The 21,181-nt window shown below is 35.8% G+C and overlaps 1 protein-coding gene across 1 annotated transcript; it reads left to right on the top strand.

Annotated features, from left to right (window-relative positions):
* The first annotated feature begins 10,347 nt into the window (after window positions 1-10,347).
* On the top strand, window positions 10,348-13,170 carry LOC111916755 (probable leucine-rich repeat receptor-like protein kinase At1g35710). The gene is made up of 2 exons (XM_023912412.3): window positions 10,348-12,684; window positions 12,872-13,170. The coding sequence occupies exons 1-2, from the start codon at window positions 10,368-10,370 to the stop codon at window positions 13,168-13,170; spliced, it is 2,616 nt and encodes an 871-aa protein (XP_023768180.2). The 5' UTR covers window positions 10,348-10,367.
* Window positions 13,171-21,181: the final 8,011 nt, after the last annotated feature.

Raw genomic sequence — 21,181 nt, 5'->3', positions numbered from 1 at the left:
TTTAGCTACTAGAAATGGACTAGAAACATTACCCTAAACTGTTTTGGTGTTTTAAAACTTGTTTTAGTTGGTGTAATGGTTGTTCTAATCCATTTACAATAGCATATATCAAAATTCCATGATTTTTATGTGTTCATATAATTCTTGAAGTTTTGATGATCATGTTCATGTTCTTATGAATTTAGAAGATGATAGGAATTATTTGTTGAATTGTTTAGAATTAATTCTTGATCATTATGTGTTTTAATGGAGTCCATAATTTGTCCTCAAGTTATGGATCTCCAAAGGTCACTTTCTTTAACACACACATTTAAACACATAAGTTACATGAAAATGAAGAGTCTTCATTTTTATGAACCTTTAATTCATAGGTTATGAAACGAAAAGTTTTGGATAGTTACAAAACTTGCCCTCAAGTTTTGGAATTTGTAAAGTTTCTCACACTTTAATAAACTTTAATTCCAACCCTTAGAGTTTTAATAGTTAAAATTCAACCCTTATACTATTTATAACATTAATGGTTAATTATTATATATATGTATAAGAATAAGTCGTTCTACCGTTAGTAGGCCTCATTCACGAAGCCGGTCTATAAAGTGGGTATAAGGTTGTTGCCTATAAAATGGCGACTTAATGGGTGTCCATTCTCACCCACCGCTCGCTTGACTGGTGGAGGGTCGTTAGCCGAACGGGTAGGATAATGACTTTAAATCCTCATTAAGAGTATAATGATTATTATAAAGTAACTAAACCTTTTTAATTCCCAATCTTAGTTATTTTAGGAAAATGTGAACATGGTGCTAGTCCATGGAATTCACACTTTGTACCTTACCAAGTCGTTGGTGGAGCGTGTGTGGTTAACCGGCACACTAACTTGGACTAGTAAGGATCACGAAGGGTGACTTGATGTTTGTCATAGATCAATGGAGCGTGTGTGGTTAACCGGCACATTGATTAGGTGATGATATTAAGGGTACCAAGTGAATTAGCATGGTTATTCACACCTTGTTTTGTGATCCTCGACATCCCAGTCACAAAACTTGAAGGGCACAATCGAGATTGAAACATGCCATTGAAAAGTTCAATGAATCTCAAAAGAACCTAGGAATTTCAAATCCAATTAAAACCTAATAATACATTTTGTTTTCATGGTGGAAATTGGTGAATCGTCATTCACCTACCTTTCAAATATATTATTACTTAGATTACGGCATCCCTCTTCTAAGTATAATATATTGTGATTGGGTTCTAGCCTTAATATTACATTTGGGTGTCTTATTAAGGATTCTATATATCTAATCTGAACTTGCTTTCTTCTTTCAGATGTCTTCCAACACTAATGCTTCAGGCTCTAACCCAACTGGTTCTTTCTCTCTCATGAATCTTTGTGGGAGGGTCATCTTTGATGGTTCCAACTTCATGGATTGGATTAGGAACATTAGGATGGTTACTCGTTATGAGGACAAGGAATATGTCCTTGATAAGAAGTTAAAAGAGCTTGATGAGTCTACTGCTACTCCTGAGGAGATCGCTGAATTCAGGACACATGAGAGAGATGCTACTAAGGTGGCATGCATCATGATGGCCACGATAACAGCCGAGCTCCAAAAGTCATATGAAGATTTCTACCCTTTTGAGATGCACCAAGACCTTATGGAAAGGTACCATCAGAGTGCTCGTCAGGAACGGTATGAAATAATCTCCTCCATAATAACTACCCGCATGAAGGACGGTGATTCCATCATGGCTCACATGCAAAAGATGCAAAGGTATGTGGACCGTTTGCTGAAGCTGGATGTGAGTATCCCTGAGGAGTTGGCAATTGACATCATTTTGCACTCCTTACCTTCTTGTTATGACTATTTTCATATGACATATTATATGAACAAGGAGGAAGTTACCCTCAGCAAGCTTCAAGGACTCTTGAAGACCGTTGAAACCGGTCTTAAGGGCAAGGCGGTTATTACCTCTACTACTCCTACTCCAACATCTACCCCTGTTTTGGCTATCGGGCAAGGCAAAGGGAAAAAGAGGAAGCACCCTTCGAAGGGTACCAAGGGAAAATCTCTTGAAGGCTCCTCATCGAAGACCAAGAGCGGTTATGTCCCTCCTTCTGCCATTCCCAAGGATACTGAATGCTTTTATTGCCATGAAAAGACACACTGGAAGCGAAACTGCCCTAAGTACTTGCAGGATCTAAAGGATGGGAAAGTGAAACCCACCCATGCAGGTATTTACACTATGTTATCTAATTACTCAACATATTCTAACTCTTGGGTGCTTGATACAGGATGTGGTATTCACATATGTTCTGATTTGCAGGGCCTAAGAAGAAGTGAGGATGTGGAGCACGGGAAGATAAACTTGATCATGGGGAATAGGAAGGCTTCACCTGTTTCCAAGATTGGAGTTTATACTTTGTTGCTTAATAATGGGTTAAAATTAGATTTGAATAAATGTGTGTACTCGTCTGAAATGGCCAGGAATATTATTTCTTTTCATGCTTTGTACAAACAAGGTTTTACCTTTTCGTTTGATAATGAATGTGGTGGTATTAATGCTTTCTTTAAAAATGTGTTTTATTTTAAAGCGTTACCTTGTGATGGTGTGTATGAAACTGTGTCGATTGTAGACAACTTAGGAAATAATGTATTGTATATTGATTCTTCTACTAGCCTAGATAAAGCATCATTGTGGCATTGTCGTCTTGGACATGTAAACAAGAAACGCATAGGCCAACTCCAAAAGAGTGGAGTCTTGGAATCATTCGACCTTAAATCGGATGATAGTTGTGAATCTTGTCTACTTGGAAAGATGACAAAATCACCCTTCAGTGGAACTTGTGAAAGGGGTGAGGGTTTGTTGGACCTAATACATACTGATGTATGTGGGCCATTCAAAACCGCCACAAGGGATGCTAATCGGTATTATGTGACTTTTATTGATGATTTTAGTAGATATGGGTATGTCTACTTAATCAAACATAAGTCAAAAACCTTTGAAAGGTTTAAGGAATTCAAACAGGAAGTAGAAAATCAATTGGGCAGGAACATTAAGATGCTTCGATCCGATCGAGGTGGTGAGTATCTTATTACCGAGTTCCTTGACTATCTTAAGGAGTGTGGGATTGTCTCACAATTGACTCCTCCCAGGACACCACAGCTGAATGGTGTAGCTGAGAGGCGTAATCGAACCTTGTTGGACATGGTTCGCTCTATGATGAGTCGAGTTTCGCTACCAATCTCTTTTTGGGGGTATGCCTTAGAGACTGTCGCCCATATCCTTAATTTAGTCCCTACAAAGAAGGTTACCAAAACACCTCATGAGATGTGGACTGGGAAGGTTCCCAATTTAGACCACATCAAGATTTGGGGTTGCGAGGTTTTCGTGAGGCGTGAGACTCATGATAAGCTCGAACCCCGAAGTGAAAGGTGCATTTTCATCGGCTACCCACAGAAATCCTTCGGTTACCTCTTCTACAGACCCAGTGAGAATGTGGTCTTTGTAGCAAGTAGAGGGGTCTTTCGTGAGAGAGAATTTATCAGCCAAGGAGACAGTGGGAGGCAAATTGATCTTGAAGAAATTCAAGAAGCAATTGGTGAAGGAACCTCATACACTAGCAATCAACCTGAGGAGGAAACTCCTGTTGAGCAAGTTGACATGTCTGTACCTCCAAGGCGTTCCACACGGGTTAGGAACACACCTTCGTTTTATTATGGCTTTCATATTACTATGGAAGGTGATACGTTTATCAGCGAAAGTACACTGGTATATTTGGATGAACCTAGCAGTGTTAAGGAAGCCATGGCAGGCCCGGAGTCTGCTAAATGGAAGGAGGCTATGGACAGCAAGATACAATCCATGTATGACAATCAAGTTTGGAACTTGGTTGACAATGTACCAGGCCGTAAAACAGTCGGGTGCAAATGGATCTTCAAGAAGAAGACCGACATGGAAGCTAAAGTGCATACTTATAAGGCTCGACTGGTTGCGAAGGGTTTTACTCAGACTCAAGGTATTGATTATGATGAGACCTTCTCGCCGGTAGCAAAGATTAAGTCCATTAGGGTTATGCTAGCCATTGCTGCATTTCATGATTATGAAATATGGCAAATGGATGTCAAAACCGCTTTCCTTAATGGAAAGTTGGCTGAGGATGTGTACATGAATCAGCCAGAGGGTTTTGTTAGTGCAGAGTACCCTAATAGAGTATGCAAGCTTGAGAAATCCATTTATGGATTAAAACAAGCATCTCGTAGCTGGAATCTTTGTTTTGATGAGAAGGTCAAAGAGTTTGACTTCTCGAGAAGTGAAGATGAATCTTGCGTGTATGTTAGAGCTAGTGGGAGTATAGTTAGCTTCTTGGTACTGTATGTGGATGACATATTACTTATAGGAAATGACATCCCAACCTTGCAGAAGGTTAAGTCGTGGCTTGGGAAGTGCTTTGCTATGAAGGACCTAGGGGAGGCCGCCTATATCCTAGGGATAAGGATATTAAGAGAAAGGAGTAAAAGACTAATTGGACTTAGTCAGAGTACCTACTTGGATAAGGTGTTGAAAAGGTTAACATGGAGAATTCCAAGAAAGGAGATTTACCGATCCAAAGCAATGCCAAACTGAGTAAGACTCAGAGTCCAAGTACAGAGGCAAAGATAGCTGAGATGAGCCAATTACCGTATGCTTCCGCTATTGGCTCGATCATGTATGCTATGACTTGTACTCACCCTGATGTGGCCTTTGCTTTGAGCATGGTCAGCAGGTTTCAGGGGAACCCTGGCAAGGCTCATTGGACCGCGGTAAAGAACATTCTCAAGTACCTGCGGAGGACTAAGGATTGGATCCTTACCCTTGGTGGGAGTGATGACTTGAGAGTATTAGGGTATAGTGATTCTAGTTTTCAGACTGATAGGGATAACTTCCGCTCTCAGTCGGGCTGGATCTTTACCTTAAATGGAGGGGCAATTTCTTGGAAGAGTTCCAAGCAGGAGACAGTGGCTGATTCGACTTGTGAATCAGAGTATATAGCAGCGAGTGAAGCAGCGAAGGAGGCGATATGACTAAAGAACTTCATCAGAGACCTTGGAGTTGTACCATCTATTAAGGAACCTATGGAGATTTTCTATGACAACAATAGTGCGGTTGCCTTAGCCAAGGAACCAAGAGATCATGGCAGATCCCGACACATTGACAGAAAATATCACTTCATAAGACATAAGATTGAAGAAGGACTCCTCGTGACAAAGAGGATATCGTCGGATGAGAATCCTGCAGATCCCCGTACGAAGGGACTGACGAGGGTTAAGCATTTTCAGCATGCGAGGCGCATCGGGCTGAGGGACGATATTAGTTTTACAGATTAGATAGTTTTCCTGAAACTTGTAAAATGTAATCAACGTTTGATGATGAATAAAATTTGTGATTTATTTATGAGTAAAGTGTTACTGTCATTGTCAATTATTTACTATTGTTTCACTTTTGCATGTTTTGACTTCCAGAATAATTAATTTATTCAAACCTCCACAATCGATCATATGTGGTAAGTAGGTATGAATCAAGATTGTTATGAATTGGGTTTGTAGATGGCTAAAGGTGTTTAGACATGGCAATGGTTGCTGCAACATTCATGAGTACTCATAAGTTATGAGTATTGGTATAAACCCACGCTCACTTGTATCACTTCATGGAATTTATCTCGAGTGATCGTGAGACGATAATATCATATAAATCTTCAGACCTAGAGATATGAGTTGTTACCTATGAGTTGGTTGTGCATTGATTGCACGTAAATGCATTAGTAACTTGATGTTATAAAACGTGCCTTTGTGTACAATTCAACAAGTAGTAGAACAAGCATATGAGTCAAAGTTTATCTGTTCCTTCTAGAAATAGAGGCGATATCTGGGCCCCTCGATGATTTTGTGTTGACCCATGTACCGGGCCCGGTCAGAACTAAACTGATGTGTTCAGTAAAGTTCTTTGTCAAACAAATCGGAAACCGAGAAACAACTGCCAGACAATAAGCAAGACGTAGTTCCATGTGTTTGTCCGGCTGATATCATGAGAACAGAGGATTATATGATCACTTGTCTTAAAATGGCGTTTCATAGTTCAATGGAGTTTTCGAGAGCTACGATTGCTGGTTGGTTCCTGAAGTTATATAGGCAAATACAGTTATTAGACTTATCCAAGTGGGAGTCTGTTGGATAAGGTGTCTAAGTCCATAACTTATTTGGTATATATTTGACCCGACCCGGCATGGTCCATTTGGGTTGCATTTCACCCGAACAATTTATGGATAATTTTATGAGAGTTATACACATATGTTTATTAATATATTATAAGTTATAATATATTAATATGAATTTTAATTAGTCTTAGTCCTAAATTAATTATGAATTAATTTAGAGATTAAAAGGAAGACTAATTAGATTATGGGCTATTGGTTTTATATGGTGTGGGCTAACACTCATTTGTTAATGGGCTAGGCTTGGATGGAAGTCCATGGATGATCCATGGAGCTTTTAACCCATGGATCCTTGGAAAAGGAAAGGTCATGGGTTATTAGGGTTTCACCCTAACCATGTACACTATATAAGCATGCTTATGTTGCATGAAATAGCCACTAGTGTGTGTGTGCTTGTGTGTGGCCGAAAATTGCAAGTGTGTATACTCTCTCAAAGTTTTCCAAGAGTTTGTGGTGATTTGTGATTCCATTTGAGGCATTCACACTATTGGTGCTTGGCCCTCAAACTCCTCAAGAATCAAACTCATCAAAAAGGTATGTAATCTCTTCTAACTCTTTTATGTTGAAATGTTCCCTATGCCATGTTAGATAGGTTATGAACCTTGGAAAATTATTATTTTGCATGTATTTAGACAAACATAGATCCAAGGTTTATTAGGGTTGCATGCACACTTAGGAAGTGTTAGATTGCTCAAAACCCAACACCTCGTGGCAATATGCTACTACCAAGTCATGGCAAATATGTTGCTACGTCGTGGCTCTATGCGACTCCGCATTCTTAATCAAACAATTTCCGCGTCGCGGGGCCTTAGCCGCCATGTTATGGCCCATCCAAAACTTTCACACTCAAAAATCAAAATAATTGACTTGGGAAAAACATTACTTGGGAACCGGATGTTACAGTTAATGGGACTACTAAAAAGTACAAAGCCCGATTGGTCATTCAAGGTTTTAAGAAAAACCCCGATGTTCACTATTTTTATATTTATGCTCCGGTTTCATGTATTTCTACTATTAGATTGTTAATTGCCTTAACAAATATTCACAATCTGATTATGCATCAAGTGGAAGTTAAAACATCCTTTTTAATGGTGAGCGTGATGAATAATTTTACAAGAAACAACCTGAAGGTTTCATTATGCCCGACAAGGAGCATATGGTATGTAAACTTGTGAAATCTTTGTATGGGTTGAAACAAGCATCCAAAAAATGGCATCAAAATTATGATGATGATATTTTGTTCTCTGGTTTTAATTTAAACCAATGTGAAAAATGTCTTTATAGTAGATCTAATGATGTTACTGGTGCCACCAGGAATGATCATGTGCTTATATGTAGGGTACATGTTGATTTTTGGTACTGACCAAGATCAAATGGAAGAAACCGAGCAACTGTTGTCATCTAAATTTTCCATGAAAGACTTGGGAGAGGCTGATGATTTTTGGAATAAGAATTAAGCGAGTGAACAAAGGCATAATAATGACTCAAAGTCATTATGTTGAGAAAAATCTCAAACGGTTAAATTTTAGTTATTGTTCTCTTGTGAGCACTCATATGGATTCCAATGTGAAATTATGCCAAACACTAGCATTCCTATTTCACAATTAGAGTATTCTAATGCTATTGGTAACTTGATGTATGCCATGACAAATACTAGACCTAATATTGTTTTTTACAATAGGAATGTTGACCATGTATACTAGTAATCCTAGTGCTTAACATTTGTAAGCAATTAATAGAGTCTTTAAGTATCTCAAACAAACCATGGATTATGTCTTAAGGTACTTGGGAAATCCTTTGGTTTTAGAGGGTCATTTAGGTGCAAGTTAGATGACTAACATGGAGGACAATTCCTCAACTACTGGTTGGGTAATGTTGCTTGGGGTAGGTGTCATTCTTGGGCTTCTAGGAAGCAAACTTGTATTACAACTCGACAATGGAATCCGAGTTTTTTTGTGTTAGCTATTGTCGGTAAAGAAGCAAAGTAGCTAATGAATTTAGTCTATGAGATTCCTTTGTGGTCAAAGTCGATAGCACTTATATCTATCCTTTGTGATAATGTTGCTGCCTTGGGTAAGGTGAAGGTTGTTGTATTGTAAAAGTGAGACTAAATAACTAGGTTTAGAGGGAATTAACGAATATATGGGTCTCGATTATCGAAATCACTTAAGGTAACATCGCTTAGTTTATCATTATTGTTTGAGTTATAGGTGTCCATGACGATTTATGGGACCAGTGATCACTTTTGTTAATGGCTCAATTGACGAGAGGTGAATTCAAACGAGATAAACAGGTCCTAAGAGTAGATGTCACTAGAAGTTATTTATGTTTCTCTTCGTAGAAGCTTTGCGTTTAGAACAATCTTTAAAAATCGCAATTTTTTAAAAGTGAACTCATTTTCACAAAATATGCACCAAAAACCCCCATTTCGTGAAAAGAGTATTCATGAGGTTTTTTATTTTTATTTTTATTTTTATTTTATTTTATTTTTTATTTGCGACATAGATGGACTTGTGTAATAAAAGGTTTAAAATATGACACGTTGTTTTTCATTCGCCTCTATTGGTAATTTTTTAATTTATACCACAAAATAACGACTTTCTAAATAATGTGATTTTCCTTGTTCAAATGCATGCACATGGTTCATTCATTTATTTCTGATTTTTTTGAAAGACTGTAGGAAGTCCTCTTAATTGATGGTTAACATATAGAGTGCACAATTACTGGTTTCAGTTTAAAAAAAAAAATTGTTTTCTCTAGACTGGTTTCTATTATACTCTGCTTGGTTTTCTGGAAGTGAATTTGGTCAAAAAAGTCGATTTTTTGGTTAAAAAACAGGTTCGGTTCAGTTATTTTAGGGAAAAAAAATACAGTTTCAGTTATATATAAAAACCTATATGAAACACGGTTCAGTTTTTAGTTTAACCAATTATTTAAAACTCGATTTTGGTTTTATTAGGCTAGTTTACTTTGTGCACCTCTAGAGTGGACACAAGAAGATTAGTGCACCATAGGAAGTAAAAAATACAGTTTTACTTATATATCCCTCTTTAGGTCATTTGGTTTTGTCATTCTTCCAACCTGTCTTCAAATCATGAAGTTAAATTGATTTCAAAAAGCAAATTCATTTCAGAAAGCTACTATACACAATTAGATCAATTTGATAGGTAATTTTAGAATGAAACTTTTATTACAATTACTTGGAAAACATAAATAAACGTCTAACAATTTAATCTAAGTTATATTGCACTTTTTATTCCAACAAAAAATCTGTCGTGAATTCTTTCACTAATTATATCTGAAGATAAGGACCCTAAGAGAACTGATCACGAAATGTGTTGTGCATATGAATTCTAAAGATTTGTGTAAATCAATCAGTTGGGGAAATATGACAAACAAACAATAACATTGTTGTATTTCACTTTTTATTTAATTATATTCATTTTTAAGTCTCTGCAAGTATGAGATGTTTTAAACACTTCAGCAGATAAAAGGAAATAACACGATAAAATAGATGCAGGGAAAAATAAGAACAATCCATTTTTATTTAATTGTCTTCATATTTATATTCTTTTACGGTTTTCCCTCATTCACACCTTCAATGAAGACAACAGGTCCATTTGTTTTTTAGATTCTTTTAGAGGACCCTTTATGTCCTTATCTCAATTGACCCATTCACACGGTTTTCACATGATAATCATCTATACAATAAACATCAGTTACAGAACTGATTAATAAGTAAAACACAGTTGGGTTGAAACTTTTATTGGCATTTATCACAAAACAAAAATAAATTAATCTAAATAATCAAGTTAAGTTATATTATTACATTGTTAAATGCAACAATAACAATGAATTTTATTGTTCTAAAAAAAGATTAATGTCATGTGCATAGATACAATTCAAAGTGTAATACACACCTTCCTGGGAAACTTTGACACATTAAAAGACGGCCTTGTGGAAAATTATGACATTTTCCAATTTCCTTTTTAGCACGCGACAAAAAACAATAGAAAAAGGTATAGCTCAAGTATAAATAGGATATGCAAACCATTCTTTTTATATTAAAAGCAACATGGCAAAGCAAATAATGTCTTGTTCATACTTTTTATTTTCCTCTATGGCTCTACTAATCATCACATTCTCCCCCATATCGTATTTCACTTCTGCTTCTTTGGAGGAAGCCAATGCTCTTATTAAATGGAAAGAAAGCCTTGAAATCCCAAAAAAATCGTTGCTCTCTTCATGGATGCCCCTCCCTTTGAATTCCAGTGCATCAGTTCCATGCACTTCTTGGTCTGGAGTAGTTTGCGATGTTGATGGGAACATTCAGAAGTTGAACCTCACATCATCTGGATTAAAGGGTACGCTTCATCAATTTTCATTCCCTTTGCTACACAATCTTACACATTTTAATCTCAGTGTAAACAACTTCTTTGGCCCCATCCCACCAGAAATTCAATTTTTGTCCAAACTTATATATCTTGACATTTCATTGAATAATTTTTCGGGAGTAATCCCACCTGAAATAGGAAACCTGCTACAGCTAACCATCATGCACCTATACTCAAACAATATATCTGGCTCGATTCCTTCTTCATTGGGTGATTTGAAGTATCTCAGTGAACTTTCCTTGAGCTACAATCAACTTGTTGGTTCTATTCCTTTATCTCTAGCAAACCTGAGTAACCTACAGATTCTGAACCTCCGTACTAATAATTTATCTGGTCCCATTCCTATTGAACTTGGCAATTTGAAGTCACTCACTGATCTTGAGGTGAGCGAAAACAAACTTAATGGTTCTATTCCTTCATCGCTAGCAAACCTCAGCAACTTACAGTGGCTGAACCTCCGTCTTAATAAATTATCTGGTCCCATTCCTAGTAAACTTGGGAAGTTGAAGTCTCTCACTCATCTTTCTGTGAGCAGAAATCATCTTAATGGTTTTATTCCTACATCATTTGGTTATTTGACATCTTTAATTCAACTTTATCTGCATCACAATGAGCTTGTTGGTCCCATTCCTAGGGAACTTGGGAAGTTGAAGTCTCTCACTGATTTTAAGGTGAACAACAATCAAATTAGTGGTTCTATTCCTCTGTATTTTGGAAATTCAAGTCAACTACGAAGACTTGATTTGTCTTCAAATCATTTGGTTGGTGAGATCCCAAGAGAGTTTGGGAAGATGAAAAGTATGCTGTATTTGTATTTGGCTGACAACAAACTTTCAGGTGTTATACCTCTAGAGCTTGGATTTTGTGAACTCCTTGAAGTACTCGATCTATCCAAAAATAGATTGAATGGGTCAATTCCAAGAAGTATCAGTCAATGGGCACAAATCCACTATGTGAATCTTAGTAATAACAAGCTCAGTGAGAAAATTCCATCTGAAATTGGTAAACTAGTTCATCTTACGGAACTTGATTTATCTCATAATTTTCTCACAAAAAAGATACCATCTGAAGTTCAAAGTTTGCAAAGTTTGCAAAAACTGGATCTTTCTCACAATAGACTATCTGGTTCTATTCCTGGTGCTTTTACAAGTTTGCCTAGTGGGATTGATATCAACCTTTCTTTCAATAACCTCTCAGGGCCGGTCCCTCATTGTGCTAACTTTTTTAATGCATCGATAGAAAGCAATCCAGATTTGTGTGGGAATGTTACAGGAGTGAAACTTTGTCCAAGTCAAATTATGAAGAAGAAAAATTCTCCCTTTCATCATAAGCTCGTCCTTGTAATTACGCTCCCAGTTATCGGGGTTGTTTTACTTGGTGTATTCACGTATTGCCTTATTTCTTATCAACAACAAAAGAAAAAGTCTCCACAAAAACCATTGGACGAAGAAATTGGTGATTATTTCTCTACTACAAGTTTTGATGGAAAAGTAGTGTATGCTGATATCTTGATGGCAACAAATGATTTCGATGAAGCATACTGCATTGGGACCGGAGGATATGGGACTGTGTATAAAGCTGAGCTACAACCGAACAATGTGGTAGCTGTCAAGAAACTTCACTCATCATCTGAGAATGTTGATCATAATGGATTCCTTAATGAGGTACAAGCATTAACGAACATAAGGCATCGAAACATAGTGAAACTCTATGGATATTGCTCCCACATCCGCCACTCATTTTTGATTTATGAATACCTTGAAAATGGAAGCCTTGGATCAACCTTAAGAAGCGATGTCTTAGCAAAAGAATTGGATTGGTTAAAAAGGGTAAATATTGTAAAGGGTGTAGCTAACGGTTTGGCTTATATGCATCACGATTGCTCACCTTCTATAATTCATAGAGACATATCCATAGCCAACATTCTTCTTGATTCTGATTATGAGGCACATATTTCTGATTTTGGCACGTCCAAGCTTTTAAAGCTCGATTCATCATCCAACTGGACCACAATTGCAGGCACCTATGGTTATATCGCACCAGGTAACATAATCTTGTGATTGTAATTCTACATCTTCTTAAGTTTCATGATATATATATATATATATATATATATATATATATATATATATATATATATATATATAAGTATTGATATGAGGCTCATATTTTTGATTGTGGGGTTGATATAGCTTTTTTTTGTTTTTATTGTACGTTTCTTTGGGTGTAGAGCTTGCTTATACGATGGTGGCAAATGAGAAATGTGATGTGTATAGCTTTGGAGTTGTTGCACTAGAAGTGATAATGGGAAAGCATCCTGGAGAACTGATAACATCTTTTCCTACATTGTCTGATGATCTGGTGCCAGAAAATGTGGGAGATAGTCGGATACCTCCTCCCTCATCCCAAGTTGAGAAACAAGTTAAGTTGGTTTTGAGTCTCTCAAGAAAATGTTTGAACTCCAATCCACATGAAAGACCAACAATGAAACAAGTTTCAAATATGTTAATGAAGGATCATCTGCTTTGAACTGACATCTCTTGCCTGATTAATATAGTCTACTTTCAGTGTTCTTTACTTTTCTTAAGTTCCCCATATGCATCTTGTCAACATGTATTCATTTGAATGGCTTTTTGTTAAGAAACTTCACATATGTTTGTAGTAGTAAACAAATAAGTCAATGAAGATTGCTATACTTCTAAAACTCACTACTAGAAAACAAGGAAAACACCATGCACACATCCCCCAAACAAGAAATTATGTAAAATTTTGTTGGTATACTTTCTATATTTGTTTCGATTTTTATTTATTTTCTATTTACATGTTTTAAAATGAACAATTATTATAATGATTTCATATTTTCAAAAAACAATACATCAGTCAATATTACCACATAATTTTATTCTCGCACAACGTGTGGCTACATATCTAGTTAATATGATATATGAGATATAACTTGGGTCGAAATCATGTTATATACCTCATGCCCTATCTAATTCATTCAAATACACAAAATGTATTTCATTTAAGATTATATGATGGGCAATTCAAACTAATGGTGAGAGATGTCAGTGGATAATTTTATCAAACACATGGTATTATAGATGAGATGTGTTTTTACAAATATGAAAAATTTTAAATATTACGAAAAAAATTCAAATGCTTTTCAGCTATTGAATTCCAAATTTGACAGCCTAAAATATTTACACAAGATAACTAACTAAAGAGTTCAACTAAAACATACATGATTTCATTTATTGGTATTGCATTTCACTTCACTTTGAAATGCCTAGAATACGAGTTCATGTGGATGAGTGTTGATGTCGAAATTAGTTGCAAGGTGTCAAAGGTCAAGTGATAGTTTCGATAGTTTGTTATATATTTTATAAGGGCACTTTAGTTTTGAAACTGTAATGTTGAGTCCCTTATATTTTTTGTATGATTTCTAGTTCCCTATAAATAGGTTTTCAGTGCTAGAGTTAGATAAGAACTTCACTGTAATTGTTAAAAACACTCTGTTTTCTTAGGAAGCATAATTGAGCCAAACGGACTTTATTTAGATCTTGTGTTCATCATTTCTTTATAAATCTAATCTCGTTTTTCATTCTCGATTACATAACAACTACATTTGGTATCAGAGCAGGAATCATTCTACAATGATCTGATTTTCATTTGTTTCAAAAGTATTTTGAGTCTCGTTTTTGGATTCAAAAGTTTCCACACTTTTGATTCTGAAAATCTTCATAGATCTTCAGTTGTCATTCGATTCCTCAACTAGTTTGTTTAATCAAGTATTCAATTTGTGTTTTCTGATCAATTCATCCGTCAATTTTCAAATTCCAGAAGCTTTTCTGAAATTATGTCCGTACATCAATGGCAAATTTCAACATGAACACAATGACGTCCTATTCTCATCTGCTTGGTTCTTCAACCAAAATTTCGATGCTGATTCCTGAGTATTATGATCAGTGGGCTGATCGGATGGAAGATTACTTAAACGACATTGATGAAAAACTCTGAAATTGTATTCTCGTTGATGTTCGTCCACCAGCTGTTGTTCAGAATATTGGAACTTCTGCTAACAATCAAAATGTCAATGATCAAGCTGAAAGATTGCTGAAGAATGAGAAAAAGTGCATGAGAGAACTCAGAGGTGCTCTTCTTCCAAATGTTTACAATTATGTCCGTAGTTGTAAAACTGCAAAAGAGATCTGGAATACTTTGAAAGAAAAGTATCAAGGAAGCAAGAAAATGAAGGTGAGTTCTATAAAACAATGTCTATTTGAATTATGTCACACCCCCAAACCAAGGATGGCGGAAACGTCCGGGGGTGGAGGACTTCATGTATAGTATCACAACAATGTGTATAATAGTGCTCAAAGTAAATACAACCATCATAAATATAATTGAAAAACTTACACCAAAGTATATGTTTACATGTTTCAAAATCAATTACATTATGATGACAAAAATAAATTGTTGACGGTTTAACATCCCATCCTCAAAGTGCTGAAGTTTTCCTGTTTCACTGATTTCCTGATAATACAAGTAGTTTTGAAAAAGTGTCAACAATTAAGTTGGTGAGTTCATAAGAGTTTTGTTTGAAGTAGAAACCGTTTTCCTTGTAAAATCGATAGAGTTTGATTTCCAGAAAATCCAATATTTTCTTAGTTAAGTGTGAACAGAATATTCCTATATGATGTGTTAATGAACCCTAGAATGACCCGTAGATTTCCCCTATAATCGTCCAGCGTATATAAGTTATATAAGATTTAAGTTAGATAAAACGTTGAATATAGTGGGTCTGCCCTAGGTCCACAACCCAACGAGGAACAGGAGACGAGGCGGGCCCACCAATTCAAAGCCAATCGAGACTAAATTCTTATACGAATCAAGCATATACGCTCAGCGATTATAGTTGAAGTCTAACAATTGTAGATGAAATATAGTTTTAATATCATAATAACTATTTTGTGAGAACCCGGTACTTTGGAATGTACCCCACTCATATGAAAACCCGGTACTTTGGAATGTACCCCATTTATATGAAAACCCGGTACTTTGGAATGTACCCCATTCGTATGAAAACCCAGTACTTTGGAATGTACCCCCTTTATATGAAAACCCAGTACCTTGGAATGTACCCCCTTTATATGAAAATCCGGTACCTTGGAATGTACCCCATTCGTGTGAAAACCTTTTTGTAATGTAAATGATCATAAACTATACCTATTATAGTTTATCAAAATGTTTGAAATGTATATGCAACCTAACTATACTTATTATAGTTTAGTATGTTTATTTGTGGTGTATAAGAACCCTTTCTATGTAAGTCAAATGTATAGTACAATATAGTTATGTTTATCTTGCTTTGTTTTGTACTAATGGTTATGATGGAGGATTCTTATAAATCTATTAAGTAATTTCCTATTATATAAATATATCATTACAAGAAATACATGTAATATATGAAGTCATCAAAGATTTAACACTTTGCTCAACATGTTACAAAGTGTTTTGAAAGTTATAAGGTGTTAACTAAATTTAACCTTTCTGCACTGTTTTAGAAAAATCATAGAAAAATCATACAAAGTCGAAAACTAGATCCTTAAATTCTGATAGTTCCTAAATTGTGTCTAGTTTTCTCATAATTTTTATCATGATTTTTGGAAGCCTTTAACTTGTATTAAAGTTCTCATATTCACAGACTGCTCCAGATTTGTGTTTGAAAAGACAGGCTGTTTTGTAAAAATCATCATAAATTGTAGAAAAATTGTGTGGCGATGTGCAAATAGTCATTTTAAAGCTAAGAAGTGGAACTACTTTCACCTAAAACAGTTTTGAATACTAAAATGTTTAAGTTGTCCAAAACTGTCCGTGAATGGAGTTGAACTTTTCTGATGAAGGCTGTTAGAAAAGTTTAGTTATGTTCTTGGTGTTTTAACTTGTATCCCCCCCCCCCCCCCTAAAAACTTGAGAAAACATGAAAATGTAGGGGGTATGAACTCACCTTGAGTGGTGTCAAAAGATGAGTGTTGGAGATGAGAAGTGTTCAACTCAAGAACACTTGAAGATTGCTTAAAGATTCAAGAATCTAGCACAATTTATGATGGAAATTTGTGTAAGAATCAATGATTTGAGTACAAGGAAATGTATTAATCATGAGAAAGGTGATAAATCTTACCACAAATGAGAGAAAACTTGATGATCAGCCCTTGAATCTCGAATTTGAGGGAGAGAATTTGAGAGAAAAGTGGGTTTGATCTTTGGTAGAAATGAGAGAAGTGAGTGAGAATGAAGAGTGAGAGAGGGGATTTCCCAACTCCTTTGGACGTGAGTTGCTGGAAAATGAGTGGGGTAGTACCATGAGGTGACTAGGAGTGGTGGGGAATACAACAGCTGGTCAAGGAATGGGTATGGGGTGGTGGTTTGTGCCAAATATTATGGCAAGATTTACACTCCACCTCAAGATCTCTCTTAAAAGATTTTATTCTTAAATATATATTTTCATGAAAATATGCCCAAATTATGATTATTTAGGGTCTTAAATGTTAAAATATGATTTCTGGAGAAAACCCCACATTAAAATGATTAAAAATGGACTTAAAACGGAGAAATGATCGAAAACCGGGTGAAATATGCCAAAATCCGAAGTCGTGGGCGAGGTCTCGGCTCAGCAGCTTTAGAACCGGAGGGACTGCTTGGTCGTTGAAGTGAATCCGAAGGGAAGGGACTGCGGTCCGAAGAGAAGCTCGCTGCGGGGGGGGGGGGGGGGGGGGGGGGGCTTGGTTCCGGATTCTGCGCTACGGCTTGCTGCGGCTCGCTGACTGCGGTCGGCTTGCTGCGGCTTCGGATGGCTACTCATGGGGACTCCGGTCCTCCCCCTTTGACCTCGGTTCTAGAAGAGTATGGCCCCTATATAGAGGCTTCGGCCCTAAGAGGCTTATTTCCAATGAATCTTCCCTTCTTTGAGTGATTTCTCATCAAACCAAGTATCGGGATGTACCAATTGCTTATAAAGATTTCAAAAGAGATTTTGGGAGAGATTTTACAATCTTGGAGAGATTTCTAATACAAAGAGAGATTTGGGAGAGATTTCACATATGGAGAGAGATTTGGGAGAGATTCCACATTCTTGGAGAGATTTCTCATACAAAGAGAGATTTGGGAGAGATTTCACAATCTTGGAGAGATTTGGGAGAGATTTTCGATAAAGAGAGATAAAGTGAAAACGATTGAGAGAGGTTTTGTGTGTGACATTTATGAGTGTCTGGCTTCACAACACAAGGTTTGTAAACCCTGTTAAGCCTTGTTTAAGGATCTTACACACTCCCGATGAGTATGCAACATTGTTTTATCGGTTTGGCTCGTCACTTACCACAATTTTAGGTTAAGGAGATCTAGATGTACGTAGTTTTCGATTTATGATCTCTCATTAGAATAGCGAGTTATTTAGTAATTACATAACGTAAGCCCTAGTACACAAGGGTTAGTTGAGTTGACCGGTTTGACTTGTTGACTTTATTTGACTTTGAATTGACCAGAATTTGACGGTTGTCACAAATTAGGAGAATTCAAGCAAAAGGAAGGAGAGTCTATTGAATCATATTATGATCATCTGAATGAGCTTATCTATGAATGTAATCGTTATGGAGAAATTCGATCAACAATGGAGTTCAATCTCACATTCATTATGGGTCTTAGGAAGGAATAGTGGAATATGAGTCTTATGATTAAGACACAGTAGAGTTTTGATTTCTTCATTTTGAATGAACTTTATAATGTGATGAAAGCACACGAAGCTAAAGTCAATGAAATTGCTGAAGAGTCGAAGATAACTTGGGAGGTCCACTTGCACTTGTTTCAAAAGTTACTGAGAAAGAAGCTATTGAGAAGGAAAGTTCTGAAGAAGGATTGATCGTCAACTCAGATGACGAAGCTATAGCTTTTTACTCAAACAATAAAGTAAAGAAGTTTTATAAAAAGTCGTTTAATGCAAAAGTGAGAACTGGGGAAGTTAAAGGAAATTTTTCGGGGAAAGTGAGTGATGAGAAGAACTGAGAATTCGAAAACCGACTATCCAATCAATTATGTTGATATCAAAGATGATTCTGATGATATTAGTGAAATTGAGGAGGAGGATGTTGTCGATTGTTCTCAGTTATCTTTCGTTAATATCACATTGATAGCTAAAGGCAAAGAAAATGTGGTGATTCTAAGGTTAAAGATGACACTACTCAAGCTTCAACTTCGAAAGTTCATGATCTTGACCATGTGACTATCGAAGATAGTTAAACAGATAGTGATAATGATGATGATGATGTTTCGAAAGAAATGACAAAACATGATGATGTTCCAAAGGAAATTCCAAGAATTGTAGTTGATCAGGTCTTTGATGAAACAGAGAAATTCGATAAGATAATGAAAGAAAAAGGTTCGCATTACCTTGAAACAAATACAGTTGTATATCCAAACTTCAAGTGCACAAATGATGTTATCTTTCCAGATCAAGTTTTTGTCACTTTAGGAAATTGTGATAAAATTAAACATGAATTCAACAAAATGGTTAAAGTGGATAACAAGAAAGCGTCAAAAGATGGATTTTTCTCAAATCAAAGCACTGTTGAAAATAATCTCACAAAAAATTCATACGTCTTTCAAAGACAAAGACCACAACGAAAATGGGTTGCAAAATCTGAAATTTCAAATGAGATTCCAAAACAAGTTGAAAATGTTTCAAAACATGTCAAGATTAATTCTCAAGAGTTTAAGGAACAAATTGAAAATATTTCAAAAGAAAGTGGAATTTCAAAGATACAAGCATGAAAGAAATTTTTTTGGCAAATAATTGAGTCTCTAAAGAAATCAAATGTTTTGCTAAATAAATCATTTAAACAGAAAAAGTCTAAATCTGTTTAGGCGTCTTTTTCAAAGAAAATAGAAAACAAGAAAAATCCCACTCTAACTAAAAAGGTCCTATCTCAAATCAAATCACAACTTGAGTCTTCGAAATCTAATTTTCAAAGGTCCAAATCATTTTCTCAAATTAATAATCAAACTTCAAATGAAAGAAATTTACAAATCTTCAATCACAAGGAATTCATATATAAATCATCAAACAAGGTTTTCTCAAAATCATTTTTCAAAATAAAATCGATTTTCGAATAATTCGAAGAAATTTCAAAATCAAGTTTCTTCACAAAAAGTTTCAACTCAAAAGTTTGATGAAATCAATTCTAAAAGAAAAGTGACTTTTACACCAAAACAACCAAATTTTCCAAATCCTCCTGCGAAACAAGTTTCCAAGGTTTCATATGTAAAAGGAAGTTCAGATGTGAAAACATTAATCATTGGCTTGAAGGAAAGGACAATCATTCCAATCCACGAAGTTCTCTTCGCAACAAATCAAGGAAGCTTATGAAAAGTATTTGAATGAATCTTCAAATGGAAGTTCTTTATATAAAGATTCACAACACATAGGCAAACAGTGGAGACCTATTTTGAAAGCAAAGGTGAATGAGAAATGTTCTGAGAAGAAAAAGGCAAAAGTTTGTGAAAACTCTAAACCTGTGAATAATTACATTTATGTGTCTTTAACTAACGAAGTGGGCCTAATTGACAGTCTCAAGTCTAAAGTTCGTGATTGGGTCTTAGGATCTTCAATTCACAATGTTTTCCAATCTAGTCACCAAGGACCCAAACAGCCTTGGGGACCTAAATTCTTTCACTGATTGCATGTTTTGTGTGACGAGGAATATGATGACAAATGGTACATTGATAGTGGTTGCTCTCGTCACATGACTGGTAGGAAAGAAAATCTTTGTGATTATCGGAATTTGGAAAATGTCGGAGCAGTGAAATTTGGCAACAATCAGAAGTGTCAAGTCAAAGGATATGGAAAGTAACGAATGGCAAATTCACAGTGAATAGAGTAGCTTATGTCGAAGGTCTTCAACATAACTTGATTACTGATTCGCAACTTGTTGTGGGCACTGGTAATCAAGTGGTGTTTAATGAAGAAGGAAGTATAATTTCAAACATTGAAACAAAATAAATTATGCTCCGATCTAAACGAAAAGGTAATATGTTCACTCTCAACATAAAACCAATTGTTGGTTTTCCCTTAGTATGCTTACTTTCGAAAGCTTCATTAGATATAAGCTGGCTTTGGCATCGAAGACTTTCTCATTTGAACTTTCAAAATCTCAATAAATTGGTGGTTAATGATCTTGTATGTGGTTTAATTGTTTTAAAGTTTGATAATGATACTTTATGTGCAACTTGTGAGAAAGGAAAGCAACATAGACAAGGTCATCCAATTGTCATAAATTCGAAGATTGTTGAACCACTATAACTTTTTCATATTGACCTCTGTGGACCATCAACTATTGAATCAGTCAACAAGAAACGGTACATTTTAGTTATTGTTGATGATTTTTCACGGTTTACTTGGGTATATTTTCTCAGGTTAAAATCTGAAACTGCTCAAGCAATGATTGATTTTATCAAACATATTAAAACAAGTTTGAAGAAAAAGGTT

This window comes from Lactuca sativa, chromosome 1, assembly GCF_002870075.4.
Source record: "Lactuca sativa cultivar Salinas chromosome 1, Lsat_Salinas_v11, whole genome shotgun sequence".
NCBI lineage: Eukaryota > Viridiplantae > Streptophyta > Magnoliopsida > Asterales > Asteraceae > Lactuca > Lactuca sativa.
This window is presented reverse-complemented; position numbering and strand designations above follow the sequence as displayed.